The following is a 27052-nucleotide window of genomic DNA, read 5'->3' as shown; positions in this document are numbered from 1 at the left end:
GAGCCTCCATGTGGAGGGAAGGAAAGCCCTAGATACCATCTTACCAGGCACGCATAAGCCCAAATAAAGCAGAAGATGTATCTCATGCTAAAGAGTTTTTATTTTTTAGCAGCTGTTTTAATAACCACGGTTTGATTTAAACTGGCGATCTGAAGGCATCCAGGCTTCTAGTGAAGCTGTTTGGTTGGTATACGTTCAGTTCTTGCTTGTGAGCAATGACAGCTGTGGTGAGACAGGAGCAGTTCTTCCAGCAGAGAGATCCTTCCTAGACAGCCTGTACTGCTCAGCTGGGTGGTCTTGAAAACCTTTTAGTAGTGCTTCTTAAATTTTTCTGTGGCTATGCTGAGATTTCTGTAGAGGTCAGAAAATGCAGTCTTAGTCTGTTTCCTTTTTTTTTTTTTTTTGTCCTGAAAGCTTCTCATGTTCAGAGTAACAGACAAAATTTTCTGATCTTGGAATCAGTGGTACCTCCACCTAGAACTGAGATGGACTTTGTAATAGACTTGATGTAGCTCATTTGTTTCACAGGACATGAGTCCGAGTTGTCCTGGCCTTTCAACTGTTCTGCCCCTTGAAGATGCATTCTGGACAAGCAGTGTTGAGTCAGACTTGAAGTTCTGATTTGCTTTACAGGCAGGTGTTCTTCTCTCCAAAGACTTCCCAGGGATGTTTCTCGGGTTGTGGGCACAGCTGGTGTCTGCTGTGTCTTCTAGTTGGGTATCTTGAGCATCAGCACAAGGTGGGGATAATACAAATTCCTGTTCTGTATCTCGTATTGAGGACTGGTGTTACATAGCAACCATTTTGGAGGATTTATTTCTTGAGGAGGATGTACGTACAGCTGTTTCTTTAATAGAGCAAGAAATACTCCCATTATGCCACAAGTGCAAGGTAAATCTGTCACTGCTAGGATTTTTATTAATGCATTAGTATGTACACGTGCTGTGTGGCCTTTGTGAAATATGCAGTGCTCTGGGCTTGCTGGCTTGTCCTTGCTGGGCTACAGTACCATGAATTACAGTGCAATACCTGCAGCATATGAGTTGCTCAGGCATATTTGATGACAGTGCACCATTCTTAGTCACAGATCTGAGATTACAGCGTTACCTTGGAAGGAAACTTTGCAGTAAATGAGTGTAGTTTTGTTCTGTTTTTTTTTTTTTTTTTTTAATTTGAGGAGATAAAAATGTGTGTGGTTGAGGAAGAGATCGGAGACAAAGCCAGAACTGAGCAGGAGAAGAAAATATCCCCAATAAGATAGCAGTTGGACTTTGTTAGGAAATGCTGCATGCCAGTCCCAGAGATCTAACAGACAGCAAAAGAAAAACAGTTCTCTCCTACAACTATTTGTGTTACATCAGGGTTACTTCTTAATCAGGGGCTTATAAGTAGACTTGAGTGTTCTCGACTGTGGGTGAGACTTGGCTCTCCAAAGCTTCCATCAATCTTAAGCACTTCTCTGCAACAACCAGGATGAAATAGCTGAAGCCAAAATCCTCTCTTAAATCAGCTTTTTTTTTTTTTTTTTTTTGAGGGGGAAGAAATGAGGGTAATTTGCCCAAGATGTACAGGCAGCATGTGCTTTTACTGCCGAGTTGTATTAAAAACAGCAGTGATGGGGGTGGTTCTTGTGGGGCATACAAGGGACTTGCTGAAGAGGATGTAGGAGATCATCTAGGAGCATTAGTTTTTTTGTTGTTTTTTTTTTGGCTTATGACGCAGTGAATTTACTAACTTTTTTTTTTGTGGGGAAGGAGTCTTGCGAGTGGTTTTGCTGAAATGTGTTCAGGACTCATGAACAGGGAGAACTGCAGGTGAATTTGTGATGTATGCAGAGGCCAGGTCAGGAGGCAGTGATGGTGTTGTGTGGCATCCTACAGACAGAGCTGGATGACTTTGCTGGTGAATTGCCTAAAGTAAGGGCTATCTCTGCACTGCCTCTCACCCAGAGGTTAGCAATAATGAGAATTTATTTCTATATTCTGTGCTACCTGTTCTCTTCAAGGCTCTTCTAGGTGAATTTTCTGTGTTTTTAGTGTAGGGTATTGGTATAAATACCCTAACATCCAAAATGTACTTGATAATTAAATTTAAATGGTTTGGCTTGGAGAATTCAATGTGTTGGTGATGTTAGCCTGTGGTATGGGACTTGAGCACAAGGTGGAGGGGAGAAAATTATGGCTGGGGTGTGCTACATTTGGCAGTGATCCAGTAGGACGTTCACTGGAGAAAGGTGGGGAAAACTGTCCTGCTTGCTAACAGAACATCCTTTCCTTGCTAACAGGAAAGCAGATAATAAATCACACTGTGTAAATCAGTCAGAGGTTGATTTTTATTTTAATATGACTCAACAGCAAGCTGCAATGCTTACCTTATGTGGAAAAACTGAGGAACCCTGTAATGTTTGTTAGTTTAGGATAATAAAATATTTTAAATAGGATAAAAAACGCGGTACCTCTTGTGTAGAGATTACTTTTCGTCCTATCTAAGATGCTGAGGCTGATCTGGGTAGCAATGGAATAATAATAGCTTTAGGAACCAAATATAGGAATAAAATTCATGAATATACACACTTCAGTACAAAACAACCTTTATGCTAAATATAAGGCATAGTCGCAATGTATCTTTTTGCTGGAGGTGACATGGACTTTACACTATGCATGTGATAGCTGATCTAAGCCAGAATTGAGTAAGACTAATTATTTTGGAGAGGCTGAGATAAATGATGATTTCTGAGAGCAGTTGTTTGTGCTGAAGTTAAAGCAATATCTAAAATAAATGCAACTTATTTCTATTTGTGGTTGCTTATAATGCTGATGGATTGGAGCAGATGTACTCTAACTTATGGAAATTGATTAAAGTGAAGGTTGATCAGAAATATTTGGAGCCAGATTTGTTTACGTTGCTTCTACTCTCCTGCTAAATCTTCCCTTGTTTGTTTTGCTTAAAGGAAAATACTTACTTTGAGGATTGAAAGCTATTCTCCTCTTACATTGTCACTTCAGAGGCTCAGTTCTGTTTCTGGTCAATATATGAGTTTGAGCTTCTTGAGACCTGTAAAGAACTAAATTAAAACAAACAAACAACAAAACCAAACACAATCTTTCCTTCTTTCCCTACTTCTTTTCTAATGACTTAGGTGTCTTGCAATGCAGACGCTTACTGGCTGATAAGTGCGTGTGGAAGTATTTGAGGTAACTGAACAATTTTACAGATAATATGATGCTAGGGAAGTGAATTGGTGATGCAAAATCATGAGTTTACCAGCATATGGGACTTAATACGACACCGTTCAGTAAGGAATCCATTTGAAAGCTGATTTATGTGGAGTCTTCCACCCCCTTCCCGTAAAGCAGTTGACAGTGGCCAAGCTTGGAGTTGAAATTCACTGGCGTTTTTGTTTAGGTTTTTCTTCTCCCTGCTGTGTCAGGACTAGTTCTCAGTGGTGGGGCTGTTGACAGGCTGCTTGCTCGGTGCTGTTACCCAGCTCCTGAATAATTCTGGGTCTGATAAATTAATTCTGGGTTGGATATATTATTGCTGCAGTGGGAGGATTATCTTAACTAATTCTTTTTTTTTTTTTTTTTTTTTCGGTAATTTTCTACCCTTGCAGCTACCCAGGAAAAGTATTTGATGGAAGTAGCTCTAAAAAAATGTGTATGTGCATGCTGTTTCTTAACCAGAAGGTATTTCAGTAGCTTTGTACCCGCAAACAAGCAGGCTGCAGGGAGATGCTGCTGGAGTCTGCGGGCTGCTGGTGCCCTCGCGAGGCCAAACCACAAAATGTCACGGTCCTGTGAGTGGAAGTGCTCACAACTTACAAGTAGTCATTTTAGAGCTGCTTTTGTAACCTGGTTTTGTTACTTTCTTGTCCCGTAGGTGAAAATGCGAAGGAAGAACAGCAGGGGAAGAAAAGCCTGAGCGAGAAGGTCTCCCTGTACAGAGGCGACATCACGTTGCTTGAGGTCGATGCCATTGTCAATGCAGGTAGGTGACAAATGGTTTATGTTGGTACGGCTTGAAGATCCTTTCTTGCGGGGATATCTATGTTGCGAGCGTGAGCTCTGGAAAGCTGCATAAAATTGCTGTGTGCTTTGGAAACCCGTTGGAAACTTTTTCCTGAGTTTCTCTATTATGTCTGTTCATCCTTTTGTGTCTGTACCTTCGCTATGCAAAGGATTATTCTGAAACTTGAATATCATGGTCACCAGGGGAAAAAAAATCATCCTTTTTTTTGATTTAGCTTGTATAGCTGGGACTTCACACTTGATAGTGGCAGAAAACTGAACTTTGATACTAAACTACTGCAGTACATTATTCTTTTTTTTTTTTTTTTTTTTCAAATCAAGCTGTTTGTAGAGTAGATGATGTGAAACTGTTAACAATAAGGTGATAGGAGAAGTGGCTTACTGTTTTCTGTGGTTAAAATACTTCTTGTAGGGTGATTGTGTCTTTTGAATTTTTGGTTATGAGCTACAGAGTGCTAAACGTTTTAAAACTTCGAGTTTAGTGACTGTGGCCCTGTGTACGTGATTGAAGTGAAGAAATGTGTTGCAGCATCTTGTGACAAAAAAGCATATGCAATTTATTTCTTCATGTTAATTGGAGTACTGGTTCTTTTGTAAGAACCAATTTTTGGTATTATTTATTGGAAGGAAACTTACTGCATTCTCTGTAATGGAATAAAGTATGGAGATCAACTGCCATGCAGCCTTGGGGATGTATTTTGCCTACCATGATAAAAAGCTATATGGAGATGGCTCGTGCCTTTTGTAAAAAGCATAGAAACGTTTGCTTATGCAGCATGGAAGTTGGTATACCTAGTTTCTTGGGTTGCTTTGTATTTTCTCTGTACACAACTCCACACGTGGAGACATGCTAGTGGGTTATGGGAGTACATGTAGAATCATCAGTTACTTGTTGGGGTTCAAAAATTTTAAAGTAAAGACTTTATTGGCAAATACAAGTTGCTATTAGTCTTCTAGTTAACTGATGCATTAAAAACTTTCTACACTACTATGCAGTAGCATCCGCGTGGTAACACAATCCTCTCCTCACTTTTGGGAAGACCTCTGAAGTTTTAATCTTAATGTTTTTCCTGATTATTTCAAAATGACATTTCCTTGAGTACTTTTGCTGACTTCCTTATTGTTCTACAGTAAGTAAATATTAGCATGCTTTTCTTGATTTATATTTACGTTGTCTTTATTCATGGGCCTCCCTAGAATCGCAGGTTGGAATTGGTTGCGGAGTAGCTTTGAAATGGAAATACTTCACTTTTCTTGCTTTTGTAGTGTCCTTAAACCCTACATTCCCAATTTGGAAACGATTCATTCCTCACCAGGGTGAGGATCTGTTTTCTGGCTTCTGCAGAGTGACAGAGATGGTAGCTGAAAATGATGGGAGCTGATGTGTCATTTTGCTAAAATCAGTGTCAGTTATGTACCCCCATTAATGTGCTCATCTTTGAGAATGATTCCTTAAAATTTTCTTGGTAGCAATTGTAATGCAGACAGATAGTAGTTTAACTTCATGTTTTGCCTGGGGTGTCCAGTTATGTTAATTTCCTATCCTCCTTTTCTTAAGGCTTCTATTGAGATTTGCATAAAAATTTGTCTTCTAGTCTTTTTTTTGTGTGCTGGTTATTACACTCCCACTCCAAGCTGGGCATACATGTGTTTGGGGAAGGGAAAAGGGGCTATTTGGTCCCGCTGCCCCTTCCCTCTTTAAACCCATTTTATTTTTTCTGAAGGCAGTTTCTGATGGAAGGCATTTCTGTGGACCAAATGGGTGGTGTGAGGGGGGAAAAAAGTTCCAGATAATACTGGAAAAAGTTTCAGATAATGTTGGAATATTGACACCATAAATGAGCAATAACAACCCCTACCTTCAATCTACTGTAACATTTTTGAGCTTCTACCTCTAAAGTACAACGTGGATTTAGGGAGCAAATCTTTCTGCTGGATATTAAAATTTAGTCCATAATAGGTGGTGCACGGCCTGAGTTGTGGCTCCGAACAAATCGCTTCCTTCTGTCTGCTTGCCCACTGCTCCTACACACATGGAGTATATGATGAATTACCATTAATTAATACAGGGGGAGGGAGGAGGGTGCTTTGCTCTTTATAACATATCATGTGGCAGCTTTTTAATTTGAAGTAGATACAGGAGTTGTGTTTTGAAAGTGGGTGTGATTGTATGTGTCCAAGTAGTCAGATAACTTAAATTGCAGTTGATCGCTGCTGAACAAGTATTAATTCACTTGCTACCTGTTGAATCTTACTGGCCATGTTCTAAGATAAGGTGACATGTACTGGTGTGCTTGTGAGTTAGTATTTACTGAAAGCGAGATCAAGAGGCAACAATTCTGTGGGGTGGGGGGAATGGATGATTTTTTACTTTTATTTGACTGGATGGATGACTTGCAGAATGCTGGAAGAAACGCTACTTCTTAGCTTTGAAAGCTATTCTTTGTACTATGCTTTTGTACAAATACCTAAGAAGAGAAATCTTTGATCTACAGGAAAAAAGGAACATCATTATTCTATTCTAGTTGATGCCTACTGTTAATAAGTCTATAGTGTTATCTGTAAATGAGCAACTAGCCAGTTCCTACGGTTACAGCATCTAGGATGCTCCCTTTAGTGAACAATACTTGAGTACTGCAATCATATCAAATGCTCCTAAATTTTAGTTTACATCATTTGTCTTGCTGTGTGTCCCTGTCCTAGTACTTGAAGCATACAGAACTGGAAATTTCTTGTTTCATTTTAAGTCTCATTCTTGTTATTGAAATACATATATGCCTTTCCTCCCTCAAGCTTTTCTTTCAAAACCGCATTTAAGTGTTTAAAGGTAGTATTTTTCTTAATTTTCATAACTGGATTTTCTTCTGGACTCTTTCACCCCCACCTTTGACCTAGAAATACATAGTCTGTTTAATTTTGAGGCATCCCATTTTTCTCATGTCCAAAATTACGTGTCAAGGTAGGACTATGCATCGGAACAGTGAACTGAATACATTACCAGTGAGTTATGCTCAAACGAATGTGTAAGTGTAGACAGTGGCTGAACTATGCCTTTCCACATAAACAGCTTGTTAATGTGCAATCAGTCACTGCAGTTGCCTTGAACTTGGTGCTTAATGAACAGGTGGGGAAAAAGGATGAATTCTAATCTGGAACAGATCTGACACCAGGCAATTTCGCTGATTGCTAATCCATTTCATTTGGCAACTTAATTTATCACACAAAATGTTCATCTTGCAGCTTCTGAAGTTAGAAATTACTTCAGCAGTGGCCTGTCTGAAAATTATGAGGGGGTTAGAGTTGGTAGCTGGCCCTGAACTAGCATCGCACGTACACTGATTTCCCCACCCACCTTTAAGCTCCCTGTAGGATTTTGCACGGGGTGTGTGCGTTTATCAGCACTGAATTTTCATCTGAGCTAAATGCACAAATGGTTACCTGCACTGAGAGCTTCCCATTGAGTCTGATGTCTAGTAGCATGTTTTCTAAGCACATTTGAAAAGTTTCACCTGGGGTGTGCAGGTAGGGGAACTGAAAACTTGTATTGAAATCAGTCATCTGGCATCTGCCTATAGAACTTGTGCTGCTGTAATTTCCTCTGGGAACAGTACCATTAATGCCTACAAACTGTTGTTAATTTGGTTTTTATCTTTAGCGTGAGCAAGCCAAGGTGTTAATCAAAGGTTGCTCAAGTTAATTTACAGTTGGTGCAATTATATTTATATATATATAACCCCAGATTCATTTATACATGTATTTCCCACTTATTTATCAAAAAAGTCAACATTAATTGTTGGGGGAATCAGTCATTCTTCATCATGGCATCTGTGAGTAAGCTTATTAGCGCTTTCTGTGGCAAATATGTTAAATATGTCTGGCAAGTAGTAGACATGCCTAAAATTTTTGGCTGCTTTATTTTGTCTCATCTGATTTCAGTGTAGTCCTTCTCTTTGCTGTAACACTCATTTAGATGAAAACTGTAAGTTTGTGTTAAGTGATGTTGATCAAGAGAATGAAACCAAAGAAAAGCACATCTAGAGGTGTGATTTAATTCAGGTGGATTACTTTAGCTGTTGTCTTGGTCAAACAACTTTTGCTCTAAGGATGTGACAAAGGCTTAAGATGGAGGAGACAGACTCAGATAGGCACTGAAGCAAATACAGCCACAGTATATTTTGAAAGTATCCCAGCTTTAATGTTACGGTATCGCTTACGTAGCAGAGAAGCCTTGTGGGTGCACCCATTGCTCAGATGTGGGCCTGAGCATAATTCTTCCTGAGTGCTTCGTGCCTGTGAGCTGAGGGTGTCAGGCGATGTAAGGAAGATCTGAAGCCTAAGCCTGCAGCCTGTGAGGAAAGCTTTGCCCCTCAGCCTGCCATATGGCCAGATGCTGCAGACAGCATCTTAACAAGCAGTGGGATGCCAGTGTTACTTTTTTTTTAAAAAAAAAAAAAAAAAAAAAGGCAGAGAAGAAAACACATTTTCCATTGAAACAAGGCACTTAATTATAAGGCGGCTCCTTCGACTAACAGATTGTGGACTGAAGCATGGGCTCTGTCAAAGCAAGTTGAGGTTCAAAGCAATGCTGTTTGACTTTGCATGTTGTTAGTCTCCCCATGCTGCCCTAGAAATTAGGGTGGAATAAGGTGAGGGTACAGAATATCTAAAACCCTGGCACAAAGCCAGGTGGCCAAGCATCTCCTCTGACTGGGTTCAGAATAGCCTCATAGTTTTCTGATAATCTAATAGGAAACGGGCAAGGTAAGAGACTTTGTAGGAGCCTGATCTAACCTGATGGCCTATGGTGCATGTATTTATTTAATTAACGATGTAGTCTCAACAAATGTAGATGCTTTCAGATGTTATTTGTTTGCTGAGACTAGCCTGATATCCTTATTTTTTTGTGCATCCATTGTTGAGCCCACTTACAGTCTAGTACTTCTAGGTTTCCTGGGACAAGAATTGTCTATATAAATCATGCTGCTGTTTTTGTGCATTAAAACAAACAAACAAAAACTGATCCGGCTTCCTAGGTGCTTTATGAACACAAAATATGTCAAGTAACTTTTTTGGCATGTTCTGGAATAGAGAAAGATTGAGTGGCAGAAGACATGACTAGCATCATTTGTGACTTGTGAGGTTTAGAAACAACTCATTGAATTTTAAGCACAGAAAATTGCTGTCTGTGTGGCTTCATTTCAGCTCATCTCCTTACTTCTCAGGTTTGTACCTGGCCACTGGGCAGACTTTGATCACTAAAACCAGGGACTGTATGTATTGTGAGTAGGACAGAGCTGTGAGGGCTCTGCTGGAGATCCACATTTCTAGCTGTGCTCATTATTTAAGTGATGGTGTAAAATGCCAGGCCTGTCATTGTATCATCTTGTCTTGGAGGGTCTCTGCCTCCTGACACTGCTTTATTTTATCATCCATGCTTTGAGGGAGTGGTGATTATAATCCTTGCTCCTGTTTGTAGAACTTTTCCTGTGTTCCAGGACTGTAACATAGGTTTTACTAAATGCCAGACCACTGTGATTATTGATCCTTCATGACATGGTTTCCCTGAACATTTCCGGTATGTCCCTTCTACAGAAAGCAAAGCACCTGTGAAGCTGGATTTTTTCAAGGCTGTCTTGCAACTGGGATGTGCAAGGAGTGCCATGACTGCTTTCTGACAGCAGGTGGCAATAGCTCTACTGTGATTGTGAAACCACTTCTTGCCTGTACACCTTCATTTTCCTGGACATAAAATCAGTAATGACTTAAGCAGAGGAAGCAAAATACACGCATTCTCAGGCTGCTTGTTGGATGGGCTAGCAATGTGGCTTGCACTTAGCCAGTGTCTGCTCCATTTTGTTACGTGTGTTGGAAAGAGAACATGAGACAGCTGTGTTTTGGAAGAACCTGAAGCATCTCTTATTTCACAGAAGAATTTGTTCAGGAAGGATCTTGCTTTCAACCTGTTCTGTCCTGTGTCTGATAGTGGAGCTATGTCTTCCTTAGTGGTGTGATGGAAGTGTAAGAAACTAGTTGAGATCTTGCATAATTACACTTTGTTTCATAATATTAAATCCACTTCTAATCAGGGCTTGTGGGGGATTATCCAAAGGATTTTTTTAAAGCCAATAGTTGTAGCAGTGTGTTCTGAGCTAAGATATGCATGCAGCATAGTGTTTTTTTGTTTTTTTTTTCAAGAGTTTGCATTTAAAAAAAACCAAAACCTTCCAGCAACTGAAAACTGGTAGAAAAGAGACAAAAAGGCTTCTTTAAAGAGTCTGCTCTCTGCAATACCTACAAAATCTTGATAGCAGGTGGTCAGCTGGTGGGCTGAGATTATGCATGCTGTGATAATATTGGCCCCTCATACTTCTCTGTCTACGTGCATCTGTTTGCGCTTTCTTACCTTTTATATTGTAATTATAAACTCATTGGGATGGACTAAGTTCTGGATTTGTACAGATCTTTCACCGACGGAGATCATGTTGAGCTAAGTAATACAGTATTGTTAGCATGGGAATTAGTATTCCCATGTAAAACTTAATCCCATTAAATATAAGCACTTAAAAATAATTGAATAGTGGGAAGCATACATTGATCAGAGCAACTGAACTTCAGGTTTATTTTCTACTGTATCTGGAAAACAGATACAGTTTTAGCTGCTCGCTAAAAATTGAACTGAACGTAGCTTCAGTTACTTGTTACATAAATAATTATGGACTCAATAATAACTCTGTGGGTTAGTCTTCGTTTTGACCTATGGCTGTTAGAAATTGACTTTTTCTGTCAAAAGGAGACTTCTGCATGATGTTGCAAAAGCAGAAGTTGGTTTCTTTCAGAATTCAATGTACTCTCAGTTCAAGATTGATGTTAAGAGTACAGCTTGGCTTTCAAATCCAGTCCAAACCCCTTTGTGTGACCTGATTGTCACAATCACTGCAGTTAGTACCTGCCGGCAAATGTATACATATATATATCAAAGTGTGGTGGAGGTTTGCAAAAGCAGTATTTGCTTGTTAGCTCCAGTATGCTGGTGAGTGTTTGCATCATGTGCAAGTAATAGGGGCTCAGGCACCTGTCCGTCTGTGCACTGTTGTTGAGAGTTGTGAAATATGCTGTGTTGTTAGGTTGTTTGCGGGGATTATTTTAATAGCAGTATTGAAGATGCTGTAAAGCCCTTTGCTTTCTTCTGAGCAGTGCTGTGGTGAGCCACCACAGCTGCTGTACATCCCCGATTCCTGTAAAGTTTGTGCTTTGAGGTGACAAGAATGTTTGAACATGGTTTTAATATCTCCTGACCAGATTGTCACTTGTACAACGTGCTCGAATGGCTGAGAGAGGGGACCTACATAGTGCTCTTCTTTCCTCCTTTGGGTATCGTCCCCTCGGTGCTGGCCTGGTGGCTGGAGCTTCGCTCCTTCCCCTTTATGTACCGGCTGCTCTCTGAGCTGTCCTGCAGGGCAGGCAGTCTCATAAAGAAGAAATTACTTGGCTCTTGTAGGAACTGCATTGTAATGGCCCTTATTCTGTGGTGGTTTCAGCGGCGATGCCTCAACGCCCAGGGCTCTTACTGCCTATTGTGTTTGAGAAGTTGAAGTTTGTGAAAAATATGGATTCAGAAAACTTCTTAGGATTAACTGCTTTTTTTTTCTCTTCTGTCACTTCTGTGCCTACGCTGCAGTAATTTTAATCTGGTGTACAATATGAATTGCTTAAGTATGCCTCCATGATTTCTTTTATGCTTTAAAGTTGGATCCCATATAGTAATAAATGGAAATAGTTGATATCTGGTGTATCTAGTTGTAGGCTGCCTCAAAAAGATGGTTGTCAGCTGCATTGGATTTGTATTTAGAATCTTTTGCATTCCAAATCTCCTTTTAAAAGCGTGAGAAATGCTTTTAAATTTGAAGTGTGAACCATATTGCTTCTTCAAGAGAGCTATACTCTTGTGTCATGTGAAATAGCTTTTATTTAAGAAAGATTTGCTATTGCTTTCAACTGTATCAAATCAGGTTATAGAGGAAAATAAGTCTTTCCAATGACTTAACATGTTAGGTAGTAATAACTGGCAACCTATTTCCTTTACGTTTCTTAAAAAAAATAAAATACAATTGTGGGGTATAGCCTGTTTTAAAGAAACTGGTTGGCTTTTCATCTTCTTGGTTTGTAGTGATTATGTTAAGCAGTAAGGTCCAAGACACTACTTGACTAATTCTGAACTTCTGCAAATCCAAGAACTGATACTGTTCTTCCTGAACCTAAAAAATTTTAATAGGGACTTCCTGAATAGCCTGTCAGTGAAAAACAGTGGATTTTACCCACAGAGCTCTCCAAACCATGTTAAAAATGGAGGGGTAGAAGAAACCTAGAGTTTATGCACAACTTATTTCTGGAGTTACGGAAAAATTTTCTATTTAAGCTGGTTGTTAACTTCAAAATAAAGCAACTGAATCCCCACTGGAGGTGGGCTGGCCTGGGACGGGTAGAGAAGTTAATTTTTGCTTTCACTCCTTGGATAGATGCAGCTCAAAGGCTGGAGGCCCAGTGGCCTTGGCCTTGTATCAGCAGCAGAGTGTTGCCTACCAGCACCTCTGGCCCTGGCCCAGCTCCCCATAGCTGTTGGCTATTAGATGACACAACCCAGTCTTTCAGAGAGCTGAATGATCAGCTGTGGGACTGTTGGGCCATAACTGCTAACTTCTGCACCTTGCACCTCCTTTCTGGTGAAACTGAAACTGCTCCCGTGGCCCAGACTTGGTGTTGTGGCAGGGCTTAGAGCCCAAAGCTTTAGGTCAGTAGTTCACTGCTTCAGAGGCTGAAAGCCCAAGGTTAGACTAGTCCCAACACTAGCAATAGGTTCAATTAAAGTAAAAACTGTTTACTGAATTCAAGTGAATTCACTGACAGAACAAGGGATGTGTTTAGATGGAAGCATTTGTCTGTATGTTGCTGTCAAAAACACAGCACAAGTTTTAAGGTTCCTACTTCCTTGTAAGTGCTCGTGGGCTTTAGTTAGATCTGGCTTTTTGTTCTTTCTTCATGCTGGCATCACCTGACTCAAAGCAGGTTTTGAGCCAGAAAGTGTAGCTTAGCACTGTTGCTGCCACCTTCCTCTCCCCTCTCATCCCCTAACACTAGCACCTAGTGGAGTGGCTTGTGCTGATGGCACTTGGAGCTGTCTTGGGAGAAGGGTAGGTGACAGTGAGTTTGTTCTATGTTGCTGCTTTTCTCCCTCGTAGAAAGGCACTGTGATCTGTTACCAGATGTAGCCTCATAATTGCAGATGAGCATCTCTAATCACAACCTTCAACCTTGGTCTCAGCAGCACTGGGCACCAGCAGTCATTTATTTAAAAGATTTTATTATTACTATTATTATTCAGACCAGTGCTAATCATTCAGGAAAGCTGAGTTTTGTTCTTGTTGGCCTTTTTAGAAATCAAAGGCTGATCTGCTTTGCCTGGGGGTGAGAGTGAAATGGATGTCTCCTCTGTCTTTGCTATAGACACTGTGCCTTGGGGAACTCCCCTGAGCACTGCTGGAGTCACTTCATATTTCATAATCTCCTGCTGACAATTAAGTCAATTCGCTATTGCGGGCATGATGGAGCTAAGCTAGGACATGTGCCTCTTCCAGGCAGGACATGGAGTGAAAAGTTAACTCTTCTGCTTTGATTGAATCCAAAACTGAAGCATATCATTCCCTGTCCCTAGCTTGGAGCATTTATGAGGTTTCTCTTCTTTGTAGGAAGATGATAAACCTTCAGTGGACTTCTTACTCCTCAAGTAATTTTCATTTTATTTTATTTTATTTTAAGTGGAGGAGGAATCGAGGCAGGCATGAGCTTGGTGCATGGCTGGGAAAGCATCCCCCTTCAGCAGGAAAGGATCCAGGGAGCCCTGAGCTTGACCTAAGGGCTGCGGGAGTGGGGAAGGACAAGGCCTCAAGACCCTGAGCTTGATGGCTTGGGGGGCTGAGGCCAAAAGGAAAAGGGGACAAACACCTTGGATCTGTGCAGACCAAGTCTCTCTCTTGCCCAGCATGGTTTCTGACTGGATCAAGGTTTTATTTTTGAAATTCCCCAGCCAAATGCTAGTTTCCTACTGCTGGAAATGCTGCTTAGAATGTGTGATTTTTGTTCAAGTTATTGTGCGTAGTTTTACTGAACATATAACTTGGTTAATATGTTTCTGTTCTAGCTTGGGACTAATCTCTCTTCAGTCCTTGCCTGAATAGTGTTATCAGTTTGGCGTTACTCCGATGAAACAGAGGATGATTTAACTGTAAAAAGCACAACTTCTGGCTGGTTGTAGAGAAATCAGCTTATGAATTGGCTTATGTTTTTTTGCTTGGGGTTATTGCATTTTACAGACATGGGGTCTTTTACTTGATGTTTGTGTACTTTTTTTTAGTGTAGGATTTCATTCTCATGTCTGTACCACGGCAGCTAAAGTATATTTGCACTCATTCTTTTTTGTTTATTTTATTTAGCTGCAGTTTAGGTGTTTTTTCCAAGAATAGCAAAGTAAATATTCTGCACTGTCAGCAGGTTATTTGGTGTTGTACAAATGCCAAAGATAAATCTGGTATAATTAGTAAGACTGGAGAGTTTTGAGTTACGATCTTGAATTCTGTTCACTTGCAATGTACTCCTTGAGTGCCTATAATGAATCTATGAATTAGATTAGAAAGAAAATATGCATATAAAACAGAAATAAGGCTCACTTTCTCCTTTGGAAACCTTGCTGTGAGAAGCTGATACGTTAATGGCTGTAGGATTTCAATCTCTAAATATCTAAACTATTTTATCTTAAGAGTCAGAAGTCCAAATCTGGTACATCTGATGCAGTTTCCTTCCCCTTTGTCCAAAATGTTTGCTTCTCAGAATGCATGACTAACTCTTTTTGGTACTAATGCATTAATCTTCTGAAGTTTAATATCTGCACTGTATGTAATATACCTGCATCATATCAGATAGCTTGCAAGCATTATGAAAACACGGGTTTTAAATAAGGTAGCTGTATTGATTGAATGGATTTGAGTTTAAGCCTTAAGCCTGGAGAAAGCTACACGAGTTCTTAAATTTTAAATTTTAGTGTAGGCATATTCACTTTGGCTTTAGTAGAATTGTTCATATAGAATTTAAGAACATATACAACTCCTGGGGGCCAAAAAAGACTCTTTCTCATCGGAGTTTTCTCCCAGTATTTAATAAAAAGGCACTAATTTTTGTTCTTTTTAAGAGCTGCTCTCTAATCACTGTAGTTCATTATTTCAGCTTCAAAGTGTAGTCTGTACAGAGAGGCAATGAGGTGTATCCACATCGAGAAATTAAGCAATAATCATGTAGTTTGGTGTTTCAACAGGCTTTGTTCATTAGTAAGTACAATGATCCATTGTAAGTACTTGCTGTAGTCATGATGTTCTTAACAATCTGAAACTTAGACTCTCCAGAACATATATTCCTGACTGAAGCAGTACTGCCAGGAGTACCAAATGCACTTCCATGTGTCTTACTGTAATGGCAACTGTTCTGCAGAGTCATTAAGGGAAGAAAATCAGGAACAGTGTGATGTTTGCCTGTGTGTGTGCATGGCTTTGGATTTCCCAAGAATTCATGCCCCTGCTAAGAGTGAGAAGAACATCCAGACACGGTAGAATGATTGTAGAAGCTCCTTGAAATAAAACACAATTGGAAAAATGGAAGCAAGAAAAGGAGAAATATGGACACAGCATGGAGGGAGAGGGGGAGACACTGGGGTAAGGAAACTGGACTTAGATGCAGGTGGCCATGGGTGGAAGAAAGTGCTAGTGGTTTGGGTCTGAATGAACCCAAATTCTTCTTGAAACTCCACTGCCTCAAATGTTAGTGATTAAGACAATGCCTACTGATTGTCAGGCTCTTTTGGTAAGGGCTCTAAGAAAGGTATGCTTTGAATTCATGAGAACACCTGGATGTGCCAAGGATGCAAGTGGGAATGGGAAGTGGTGGTTTGACCAGGGTGGTGTGGGTCAGGGCTGTAATCATTTAGCAATTTGGGAGCTTCTGGGCAATAAAAGCAATTAACACTTCTTTGAATGAGAGGGACCGGTCTGTATGTGTGAACTGCTCCTTTGGAAACTGCCAACCCAAGATTGTCCTGGACAAACATAAAGACTGAAGTCAGCTACTTGGGGAAATCTTTCAGCCTTCCAACCGCAGTAAAGCAGTGCAGCTTGAAGCTGTGTATAAATACGTTTTTGTTCATGGCATGTGCAAGAAAACTGTAAAATGCTTGCATGCAGCAAAAGAGGGGGGGGGGAACAGCGTGTGATTCTTGGTTATTTTTGGTATTGTGAAGAAGTGATTAAGCAGTAACTTATTCCCACTTTGTGCAACTGAACCACCTGCGTGTCAAAAAAAACCACCAACAAACCAACCCCCTGATGTTTGGCTGTGTTACATAATCCAGGCTACACTTGCAGCCCAGGAATGAGAGAAGATGCCCCCGTGTGCCAGGATCTGAGCATGGTGTCTGTACGAGGGTTTCTGGTGCAGCACTGCTCAAGCCCTGGTGCAGTGAGCATGGCCGGGGTTCTGCAGGCGTGCTCGGAGCAGCTGACTGATGCACGCCAATGTTTAGCCAGGGAAACAGAGTACAGAGCAGTAACTCATAATTGATTAACTATTGGTGTTTATATCTGATCCTGAGAAATGGCTCAGTGTATAAAAATCACCGCCTTTGTATTACACTGGGAGCAAAAGGTTGGTGATCCCAGACCAACATTTGGCTGCTCTTTTGCCGCCTAACAAGCATCAGACATTTATAAATGGGCGCAGAGTTCAAACCTCTGCTCTCGAGTCCCTTTGAGCACAGCCCTGAATTTACTGCGGAGATTTTTGGGTCGCTAGAGTGTGCTGCGAGCCCGGCTCTGTGTGGCACGGGCTCTCTCCCTGCTGCTGCTGGGCGACCCTGCATTTTTCATCCCGTTGCTTCGCTGTCGCCTGGGCAACTCGAGCGAGTTCCCCTGCTATTTTCTTTGTGCTGCGCCCTGCTCCTGCGAGGAATAATGACCCGGCGGCTTGTCAGCCCGCTACCTGGGTGCCCCAGGAGAGAGAGCATCGTGTCACGAAGCTTTGCAGCGGGGCTGCCTTCCTTTGGCCAAGCAAGGAGCCAACGCGGGGCTGCCACGCTGAGTTGGCATCACCAGCATTTCGTGGAGCCTCTCTGCAGTAACACGGGGCTGGGCTTCCCAGCTTTGTGCTGATGGGTGCGTGGAGGAAGATGTGGGCCTGTGTGTGGAAGAGAGGTGGTGAACACAGTGCTTGCAGATGTTTTAATTTGCTCGATCCAAAAGCCTTAGTTCAACTTCTCAAAATATACGGCGTTTGTTTTCAGTGTTCCTGCATGTTGTTCTTCGGTAGAGAGGCACAAATTGCAAGTAGTAATTTTTCTGGATATTTAATGCTTTTCTGCTTGGTCAGGAAAACCTCTTATGGTTAAATTCTTTTAATATTTTTGGAAAAGGCTGAGGCGGTTTGAATGTCTAGCTTGAGGGCAAATCCAAAACTGTAAAAAAAAATGTAATTAAAAGATTTTTTTACTTCTGCTGTCCTGTCTTATTTTAATTAAATTCATCGTCTGATGAGAATTGCAGTCTGAACTACAGTGGGAAATCCATAATGTCTTCTCATGGATGAAGTTTGCAGCTGACAGTTCTCCTCGGCGAGTGTGCTGTGAGTTTCTGCCGTAAGAATAAAGGCTCAGCCACGCAGGCAGTGGTTTCCTTAGGGACAGGCGTAAAGCAGGGGGGTTTCATACAGGGAAGAAGGACCATTATGGATCCAAGCACCTTCTATTTTAAGTGTGAGATTGACAATATGTATTTGTGTACAGGTCAAAGCAATAACTTCTGACACCAAAATCCAGATGAAAAAAACTCTACATATTTCTGTACCTGCGCATTGTGCAAGGAGTGAAAGGGGTAATGAGCTTGGGTGTGTTGTTTAATGCTGTGCTGGAAGGCACTCCAAAGAAGTGTGAAGTCACCCTGACCCCTGTGCACACAGCGGATTACCAGCGGTTTCTGCGGATCAGGCTGTGGCCAGGGCAGCCTCTTGGTTGTTACTTGCAGCTGCATGCTCTGCTGCATGCTCTGCTCTTAATCCCACAGCTCATTCTCCAAAGTGGGCAGGTGATCTTGTGCAATTTAACAAAAAACTCTGGGGAGTAGGGGCTTAGATTAGCTAGGAGGAAAAAAAAAATAATTACTTTGAAGTGTCTCCTTTCCTGCCCCCCTGATAATTTTGACCTTAGGCAACAGCAGGTTGTCCAGCTCCTTTCTGTCTCGGTTGAGCACATGAGTAAAGTGGCCACGTCAGGCAGGCAGAATCCCTAAGTGGGGTTCGTGTTTTACAGCGACACGATAGCGCTGTTTAATCTGGAAGTAGTTATGGCTGCTAATATGTCTGGAATTTCTGCCAGATGGTCACTTTCTTGGCTAGAACGGTGCAAGCTACAAGTAGGGGGGAAGGAAAAAACGAAGAAGAAAACACCCCTGCAAGCAGGTCCAGCAGCTTTGCTTTGTTCATGCGATGCATGGAGCTGTTTTATCCCATGTCTGTAACTGGACGTGATGATCCTAGCTTTAGCATCCAAAGCTTTGCAAAGTAAAAATTCTCTTTTCACGTTGGAAAGGGGATAAATGCTGCTTATTAATTTTTGCTTCACTAACGTGAGAAACTTTTTTTTGAGCTTTATGTTAAAGTTGTAAATTTTGTTGGAAAGCTAGCAAATGGAACATGCCTATGAAGAGATTAAAGTAATTATACTGCAATGCCCCACTAGCAACAGAGAGCAGTCTGGGATAAAATTATTTGGAAAGATGCCAAAGCCAAATTTTGTTCCGTTTTAAGCTAAAACTAATTAAAGTTGTCAGGTCTTACAGTGGTCAAAGGTTGCTTCTCTGCTACTTGAAGTAAATGAGTCTTTTTTTTCTCAATCAGTAACGCTACCAGCTACATGTTTTCAGCTGACTTCATACTCAAAAGAAGCCCAAGAACCTTCTAAAACAAGAATGTGCATTTACCTCCGCGCATATCTACCTTAGTGTGTTAATTAGCAAAGCCTGGTCATCATATGGAGCTAACTGACTCACCTTTGAACGCTTCCCTGGCTCTGCCCATTTGTCTTTTTGTCTATGCCTGCCTTCTCTTTGTTAGTCTGTTTTATTTGTGGAGAGGAATTCTTGTGAAGAAACTTTACCAGGAGGCTATTTTAAGACTTGGTTTCAGAAAAGCTGATTCGGGTGATTCTTGTGCTTAAATCCATTTTACAAGGTTGAGATCAAGTACAGTTTCCTAGAGAGTGAAGTCTGATAGAATATTAAGTCTCTAAAACAATTTTTAAAATGTCATATGCCAAAAAATGGTTAATCTCTGAAAGTCTGTGGAATGAGCTATCGATCCTGAAGACAGCTGTGAGCTTGCTACCTTTAAGCAGTGTAACCACCCCAAAACTCTCAATTTCTTTTCTTCTTCTTCTTCCAAACCACACTAAGTATCTTCCTCCCTCATATAAATGTTGGAATGTAATCATTCAAAGCATGCTTACAGCATTTTCAAGAATGGAGAGCCTATACGTACTGTCAGCAGCAGGGTTTTTACTAGGAACTGCATAGGGAATTAAGTTGCTTAAAAAGTCAAGGTGGTTAAAAGGAGAGGAGTTGGAATTTCTTCTCTGTTACGTGTGTTGATGCAGAGGTGGGTGTAGCGGGTGCACATACTTAGGGTTTAATACTGGAATGTTAACAACTGAATTCTTGGAGTCTTGCGTTTTGTAACTTGAGGGTGGGAGGTTTGAAAATGCCTTTTCCCGTGTCCAAATAGCTGCATTTACCTTCCTGCTTCTGGCTTGCTGCGTGATGGAAAACAGCATGAACTTTTGGAAACTGCTCTGCTCACGTGCATGTGTGCACACAAACACAGAAGCTTTTAAAAGCATAACTGAACAGTCATTCTTCAAAGCTTTTCTTATCAATTGAATGCAAAATTTGGGCACTAGTTGTTTTGCCACTAGCTGGGCAAAACTGTGTATAAATGATATTTTTTTTCCTGAGGAACCATCTAAAAATAAATTTGTTTGTATTACTTATCAATCTGTTTACCTTCCCCTCAAAAAAAAAAAAAAAAAAAAAAAAATCTTGGATCATATTTTTTTTTAACCTCATTTGAAGTCTTACTATTAAATGTAGCTGAATCTACATTTGGTTATGGGGAGGAAAAAGAACTGAGAAGATGTGGAGTAAAGAGGCTGACATCAAGCAGAGCTCCTTGCTGAAATGCTGGATGTATTTCACTTTTAAATACCACTTTTCAGTAAACTTGTACATCTAAAGTTTCACCTAGCTCTTTTGTAGACTTACCATAAAATTTAGATGTCAGGCCTGACTGGCTAAATTCCAACTCAGGTAATTAATAACTTGCCCTTGCAAATTCATTTGGGGTTTTTTACTCCTTGTTTTTTCTGCCCTGAGCACCTTTGAAGTATGCTGCACATATTTTTTAGTATGTGATACCTGCTTTGCATGAATATCCTGAAGAGCGTTTGGGAGATGAGCCTGAAAGCGTGAGTTGGGGTTGGATGTCAGTCAACTTTCTCTGCCTTTGAATGTCTCAATCCCGATATTTTGTTGAAGGTATTGAGTTAAATTGGCTCTGTTTCTTCGTCTTAGGAAGTAAAACAGCTTAGGTGGATATTGCAGGTTGCAGAGAGGTGCTTTTACAGCTATTAACTGTGTTGCCAAGGTATTTTTCATATATTGCAAATGCCAAACATAAGAGATCAAACAAGTTGTGTAAGACTTGCTTTGGCTTTGCAGCGTCGATGTATAATTTCAGTAATAATGCTTGAGCATAATTGTGAAGCAATAACATGGCTTTCCTGTGAATTGTAGTGGTTGGAGAGCTAGCACATCTGTAACTATTTGCTGTAAGCTTTCAGCAGTGACTGTGCAGAAGACACTTATTTGACAGGACTGCAATGGCAATCATCTAAAGCAAGCTTAACAAAGCCTGTGGGACTCGGATAACTTAGTTACAGCAGGTGCTCGCTAAATCAGGGTTTAGCAATTTGTTGCCTCAAACCATGCGGAAGGCAACCAGTCTGACCAGAACGTCAGTTTATAACATGTCCGCGGAGATTGCTCCAGAATGGCCAATGTGCAACGTTAAAAAGGAACTAAACCATCTTTTAAAAGGGAAAAATTATACTTGAGAGGAGCAAGGAAGCGCAATTGCTCTGCTTCATCCTTCAGTAAAAGAATCTTAAAGGTATTTAACAACAATTAAAAAAAATGAAAAGGCAACACTTAAAGTCCATTCTAATTGGGCTTGTAACAAATTTGTTTTTATGTGCTGCCCAGCTCAGAGATTTGCCTGCTGCTCAGTTGTGGCACCTCCTTCGTGTTTGCTCAGAGCTTCCCTCGCATTTGCAGACCTGCACAGTTTGACCATAACGTGCTGCCCCATGGTGATGGGGGACTTGTCCTCCACCTCCAGCATCGACCAGCAGCCTTTAAATGCCAACTCCTAGTTCTTTTTAGAGCTGTTTGCTATGATTGCTGCACCATTCCCAGACCACCTTCCCACCAAACCGCTCTTTTTTGGTGGTCTCACTCCCCGTGGAGCACGAGGGGAGCTGCCTGCCTTCGTCCCTCCGAAGAACAGGGCTAACCTGGATGTTAAACTTCCCAACCCCTAAATCTTCTTGCTGTAAAAGTGATTAGACAGATTCACAGTCACCGGGCCATAAATGGGTAGTAAAAGGGCTGGACGTAGATACACACTAACATCCTTAACGGAGCAGTTAGGGATGCGGGGGGATACAGGGAAGGCGCTTGCCCGACTGATATGTTCTCCCCGAGCATCGTCCCCTGTTGCTCCCATCAGGGAGCGAAATACTGGGCTAGACAGACCATTATTAGCCTTACCCCGTACAGCATTTTTTCCTCTTAATAGTAATTCGGAGTAGGTGTCTCTCGCTCTTAAAAAGCAAACTGCTCATGCTTCTCAGGACAGGTTCGTTTCCCCTCTCTGCCTCTGTCACCAGGCATGAGTTTAAATTTGCATAAAACACGGAGGAGATGCTGCTGCAGTATTTCTAATAGCACTGATGTCTAGAGCCATCTTCTCCTTGTAGGAATAAATGTCACAAGCTAATCCCACCTTCTCTAAATATTTTTTCCTTTCCTGTTCGCAAGTTGCCTTGCGATGACTGACAGTTCAATTATTTCAGCACCATGTAGTTATCAGGGGTGTCATGGCATGGTGTGTATGCTGTATATGTGGACCCCAGTAGTTTCAGCCAAACAGAGCAGTGACCTGAGGCTGGTGCTGTGTTCCTAGACACAGGAATATCCAAGTTGGTAAGTGACCTCACTGTGCTGTCTGCTGGGGGTTTGCTCGGGAGCATAAATAAGCAACAACCACTAAAATGGAGACAGCGTGGAGGTGGATGTACCTTTTTAACACAGCGTTTTAATCAAGTACCAGGTACTCAGGAGAAAGTGTTGTCTCAGCATACACAGCACAGCTAAGACGAGAGCATTTTGTTGTGAAGCTCACAGCCGATTGCCAGATTTCTTGCAAATTCAGATTAAAAATCCATGCCCTGACCAACTGCGCTTCCCATTCCGAGTTGCTAACAATATCTAGAAACCTTATGTTAATCGCTAAAACCCACAAGCCCCTGAACAAGCAAACAAATCAAAGAAGTCATGGATTAGCTTGTTTCGCTGTCCTGGATGACTTGTTTTTCAGTATGCTTCTGGGGATTGGTTTCTGCTGCCCACCAGTTATTTAATCCTGTTTTTAAAGCGGAAATTTGGTGGAAAATCTACTAAATCTTCCTTTCCAAAACAGAAGGGCTTTATTGTTTATCACGCAACAATTAAAATGAATATGAATGTCTGTTTACGAAGGCACTAAACCTTGTAATAGCTTTCCTGTTTGTTTGGGGGTTTGCTGAGGTTTTTTGATGATTACCAGTGCCAGGTAGGAAACAATAGCCTTCTGAAGGAGAAACTGCATGCTGTTTTTTTGCAACGTGTTTTTGTTTTGTTTTGTTGGAATTTGAGGATTAGGTAATGAGGATAAAGGAGGCAGGCCTTCAAAGGGTGCCAGAACAGTAACTGGGGTCTTTCAATTAATGAGTGAAATCCTTGAACTTTTGGTGCTCCCATGGCAAAAGTTATTTTTGGGCAAAATGATAGGTGTGTACACGATGCTTGCTTTTGTTGTTGGGTGCCTCAGTGGAAGTACTGAGCGTTTCACCTCCAAAAAGTGCAGAGTTTTGAGGTAGCTTTTAGTTTTATTTATTACTGGTAAATAGCAAATATGCTTTTCACGTTTCATTTCACAACTTGAACATATTATGGGCAGCCTGTGGGTAGAAGACCCTTGAAGCTTTGTGGGTGCAGCTGTTGAGGCAGCGACCGACTGCAGCCACCAGTCCCATCCCAGTTCAACCACTGCCCACAGGCTGACGAGTGGCACGGACACTGGAGCCAAAAGCCAGGGCAGGAGCACAACTCACGCTTTCTACACCAGCCTCGAACATGTGTTTTTGCTTTCATCTGTGGCCTGCAGCTGGAGGACAAAGGGGAGATTTTCAAAAGCCGTAATGAGAATCAAGGGCCGAGATCCCATTGACTTGTGATGAAAGCCGGGGGCAGACGCCCTCGTTGCGCATCACAAGCTTCCCTGCTTTGTCCCCGGTTGTCCCGAGATGCTGAGGGTGGTGACATCCCCGTGGTGCCTCCTGCACCCCTTCGGCACCAGAAGTCGTCTGGTGCTGCTGCTGGCGACCTCTCCCTGCAGTGAAACTGCTTTACAGGAGCAAGCAGCGAGTTGCTGCTCGGGTGCGTTGTGCAGTGCATACCCCCAGGTACCACGGTGAGAGGCAGTTCGGGTTTTCTGAAGCCGTGCTGTTATTCCAGCACACTGGCGAAGTTACATCTGGGGACCTGCAAAAGATGTCGTACAGGCCTCCTCTGAGCAGCCTCAGGAATGTCTTTGAAATACATCTTACAACTCTGCTTACAGGAAAGGTTGTTTAATAGCTTCAAAATACTTCGTTCCATCAGTGGCTGATACGGTTACGGGAGCTAACAGGATTTCTCCCTTCACCTCCCTCCTTCCTCTCATAGTATGTGGGGATACTGTGGTATTTGACATGTTTTTTACAATATTGCCAGTCACAACCGTGGAAAAAAACACTGCTTTCCTTAACCATCTGGATTTTCCTCTCCAGGGCGGCTTTTCCCTGCAGGAGGAGGCTGCTCCCAGGAGCAGGACGGGTCAGTGCACGCTTGCAGAAGCTGCCTTGCAGTGCCCAAGCAGAGCTTCCACCTTCTGGTGCTTGTGGAGCGGGGTCACAGCCTCCCTCTGGGAAGGGGAGGGAGTGGTGGTGTTGCTTTGGGGAGTTTGTGGGCACCAAAAAGGCTGGTTGCATTGATAGTTTAAATGCTATTGGGTACTGCACGGGAGCAAACCTGGTTTTAAATCTCGGTGCTCTCTGATTATCAGCTGCCTCCTCGCTCTGCTGGGAGTGCATCATGGCTTAGATGTCAAGAAAAGGCTTGAAATCACTTGTAGTTACTTCTGGTAAAACTTTTGGATCTTTTTTTTTTTTTTTTTTTTTTTTTTTTTTCCATGTATGGAGACCTTTGCATTTGGTATGCTTATTTTAAGTGCACCATTTGGTTGTAAAACTGCAGGGATCCAAGAATCCCAAATTCAGTCTGGGAAGTCTGGTTCCCTCCAGTTGCTGTGGGGTTGGTGGGAGAGAGCATCTAATTTTGCTTTAGGGTATGAATTTACAGTGAGTACCTCCGTGTCCTTTTTTTTCTCAAATATTTTAGGGGTTAAGGCAGATGCAGCTGGCTAAGAGGTAACCCTTGCTTTATTTTTCTTTTTTTTTTTTTTTGAAAAAGGTCTTCGGATGCATTATGGATGAAGCTAGAGACAAAGTGCTTTTAAAAAAGTTTATCCTGCACAGTCATGCTCTATATGAATGTGCAATCTATACTTCTTATAACGACTCAACTGTTGTCCACCTTTTTGCTTGTGGCTTTCCTCCATAATTCAATAATCATTGTCTTTATTATGTATATAGGAAATGATGAATGATCACTTTATAAACTACACAAACACAGTGTTGCAAAGTATTGGGAATGGTGCAGGCTTGCCATTTGTCTTCAGTTAGGTTGCACAAATGCCTGCATCTTGCCTGAACTGCTGTTTGCCAAAGCTGCCCTTCCGAAAGGGCTGTCTGTGGAACAGGATGGCCTTGCAAGTGCATCCTTTGCCTCAGTGTGCAAAATTTGCTGTTATATTGCGTATGGATGTTACTTTATCATAGCACATAAGACGTTTCAGTATTGCCAAAAACTAAAGCAGTTTTCGTGGCACCACAAAGTAATCTATGTTGTTTTTGGTGGTTCCTCCTAAAAGTTGGAATATATTTTTTTTCAACCTGAACAATTACTGCTGGAGAGCTCAGATGAGGTCTCTGGTTTTGGCTATTAATATTACGCCCTTCAGCTGTTCTGTCTATATCTTTATAATTATGTAACTTTACTTTGGGTTTCATCTTTTCATTATATAAACTTTTGTCAGTTTAAGAACAGATTATGAAAGCACAAGTCAGGAGAAGCTAGTCTTGGGTGCTTCTGAAAAAAACTGAACATAAGGGCAGAAGTATGGTAATATCTTTACTGCTGATAAAAAAAAAAAGAAAAGGAAGAAAAATAAAAGATGGGAAGGGAGGAGACAGGGAACGTTTTTAACCATCTGAGCAATGTTTTCCTGGCTATAGCCAGTACTGCCTTCATACTGAAGCTGTACGGTTACCTGATGCATTATCCTTCCTCTCTGTGGCTTACGTAACGTTTGCCCAAAATCTAAGTTGTTTTGTGAGTGTTTTGATAACTGAGAATGTGACAGAAGGTTATTAAAAAGTAGAGATCTTGAAAGTCTCCAGAATAATTAAAATGCATAAAACAAGTAAGTAGCAGATGGCAAGCAAGCGTTTGAATTAAACCAATAACTCTTTAAATACATAACCTTAACAGCTAATGTACTGACATGGCAGACTGTACCAGAATTCCTATCAGCATTGTTTTAATGATTGCAAGAGCTGAAATAATGTTAAGACGCTATACTAAAAATAATAAAAACCATTAGCTTGGTGGGCTTTAGGTTTGATCTCTTCCTCACTCCCTCCATTCACATGGACTATGTTTTTCCTGCTGGAGTTGCACACGGTTGCATGCGTGGAAATGTATTATTTCTTTGGATTTGGGACTTGGCACAACAGTATTATCAGCTCAAAGATGTCTTTTATACTTGTTTTTCTTCCAAGATTGGTCAAACCAAGGGTCTGCTTCCTGCAGCAGTGGAAGAGCTGATTGCTGTGACAGCACGCACAGTATTGTCACTGTTCCCTGCTTCCCCAGCCACGAACACGGGAGCAGAATTGTGCTGTACACAAGTCAGAGAAACCTGTGCTCTTGCTAATTCTTCAGTTTAAACTATAGAATAAATGCTTAAATGGTATTAGAGACTTTAAGAGCTTTTATAAATATTGTTGTGGTAACAAGGACACGTGAGCTAATACATGGCTAATTGGATTTTTTAAATAAAAATGTTTTGGTGGAGTATTGTTAATCTACTCTTTACTTGCCTCTGTAGCATGCTTATTTATTTTGTAAGAAAATGTGTTTGTTCAACCCCCCCTGCCACCCCAGCTCCCCGTGATTTCTGGCCTCGCAGGCTCCTTTAGGTGTCCCCGTTCCTGCTGTTCTCATTCTTCAGGGCATGGGGGAAAAAAAGGAAGAGTGAAGGGCAGGGGAGTTTCAGTCCACACGTCAGTTCATTTGCGTGCGTGTGTGCGTTAAGCTTCTCATCTTTCTTTCCTCCTTGCGATCACTTCATATTGAAACAAATACATAAATAGTACTTCCCTGGGTTTTCTTAAAGGCCCTTTA

General features: G+C 41.4%; 1 protein-coding gene across 4 annotated transcripts in view; it reads left to right on the top strand.

Moving 5' to 3' along the window:
• MACROD2 (mono-ADP ribosylhydrolase 2) overlaps positions 1–27052 on the top strand; it is an 862160-nt gene that overhangs the window by 20131 nt on the left and 814977 nt on the right. For all 4 annotated transcript variants that reach the window (XM_027453320.3, XM_072035275.1, XM_027453322.3 and 1 more), the window contains exon 3: positions 3880–3987. In XM_027453320.3, the coding sequence (XP_027309121.2) occupies positions 3880–3987 (108 nt within the window). The remainder of the gene's footprint in view (positions 1–3879; positions 3988–27052) is intronic.

Source organism: Anas platyrhynchos, chromosome 3 (assembly GCF_047663525.1).
Source record: "Anas platyrhynchos isolate ZD024472 breed Pekin duck chromosome 3, IASCAAS_PekinDuck_T2T, whole genome shotgun sequence".
NCBI classification, from domain to species: domain Eukaryota; kingdom Metazoa; phylum Chordata; class Aves; order Anseriformes; family Anatidae; genus Anas; species Anas platyrhynchos.
This window is presented reverse-complemented; position numbering and strand designations above follow the sequence as displayed.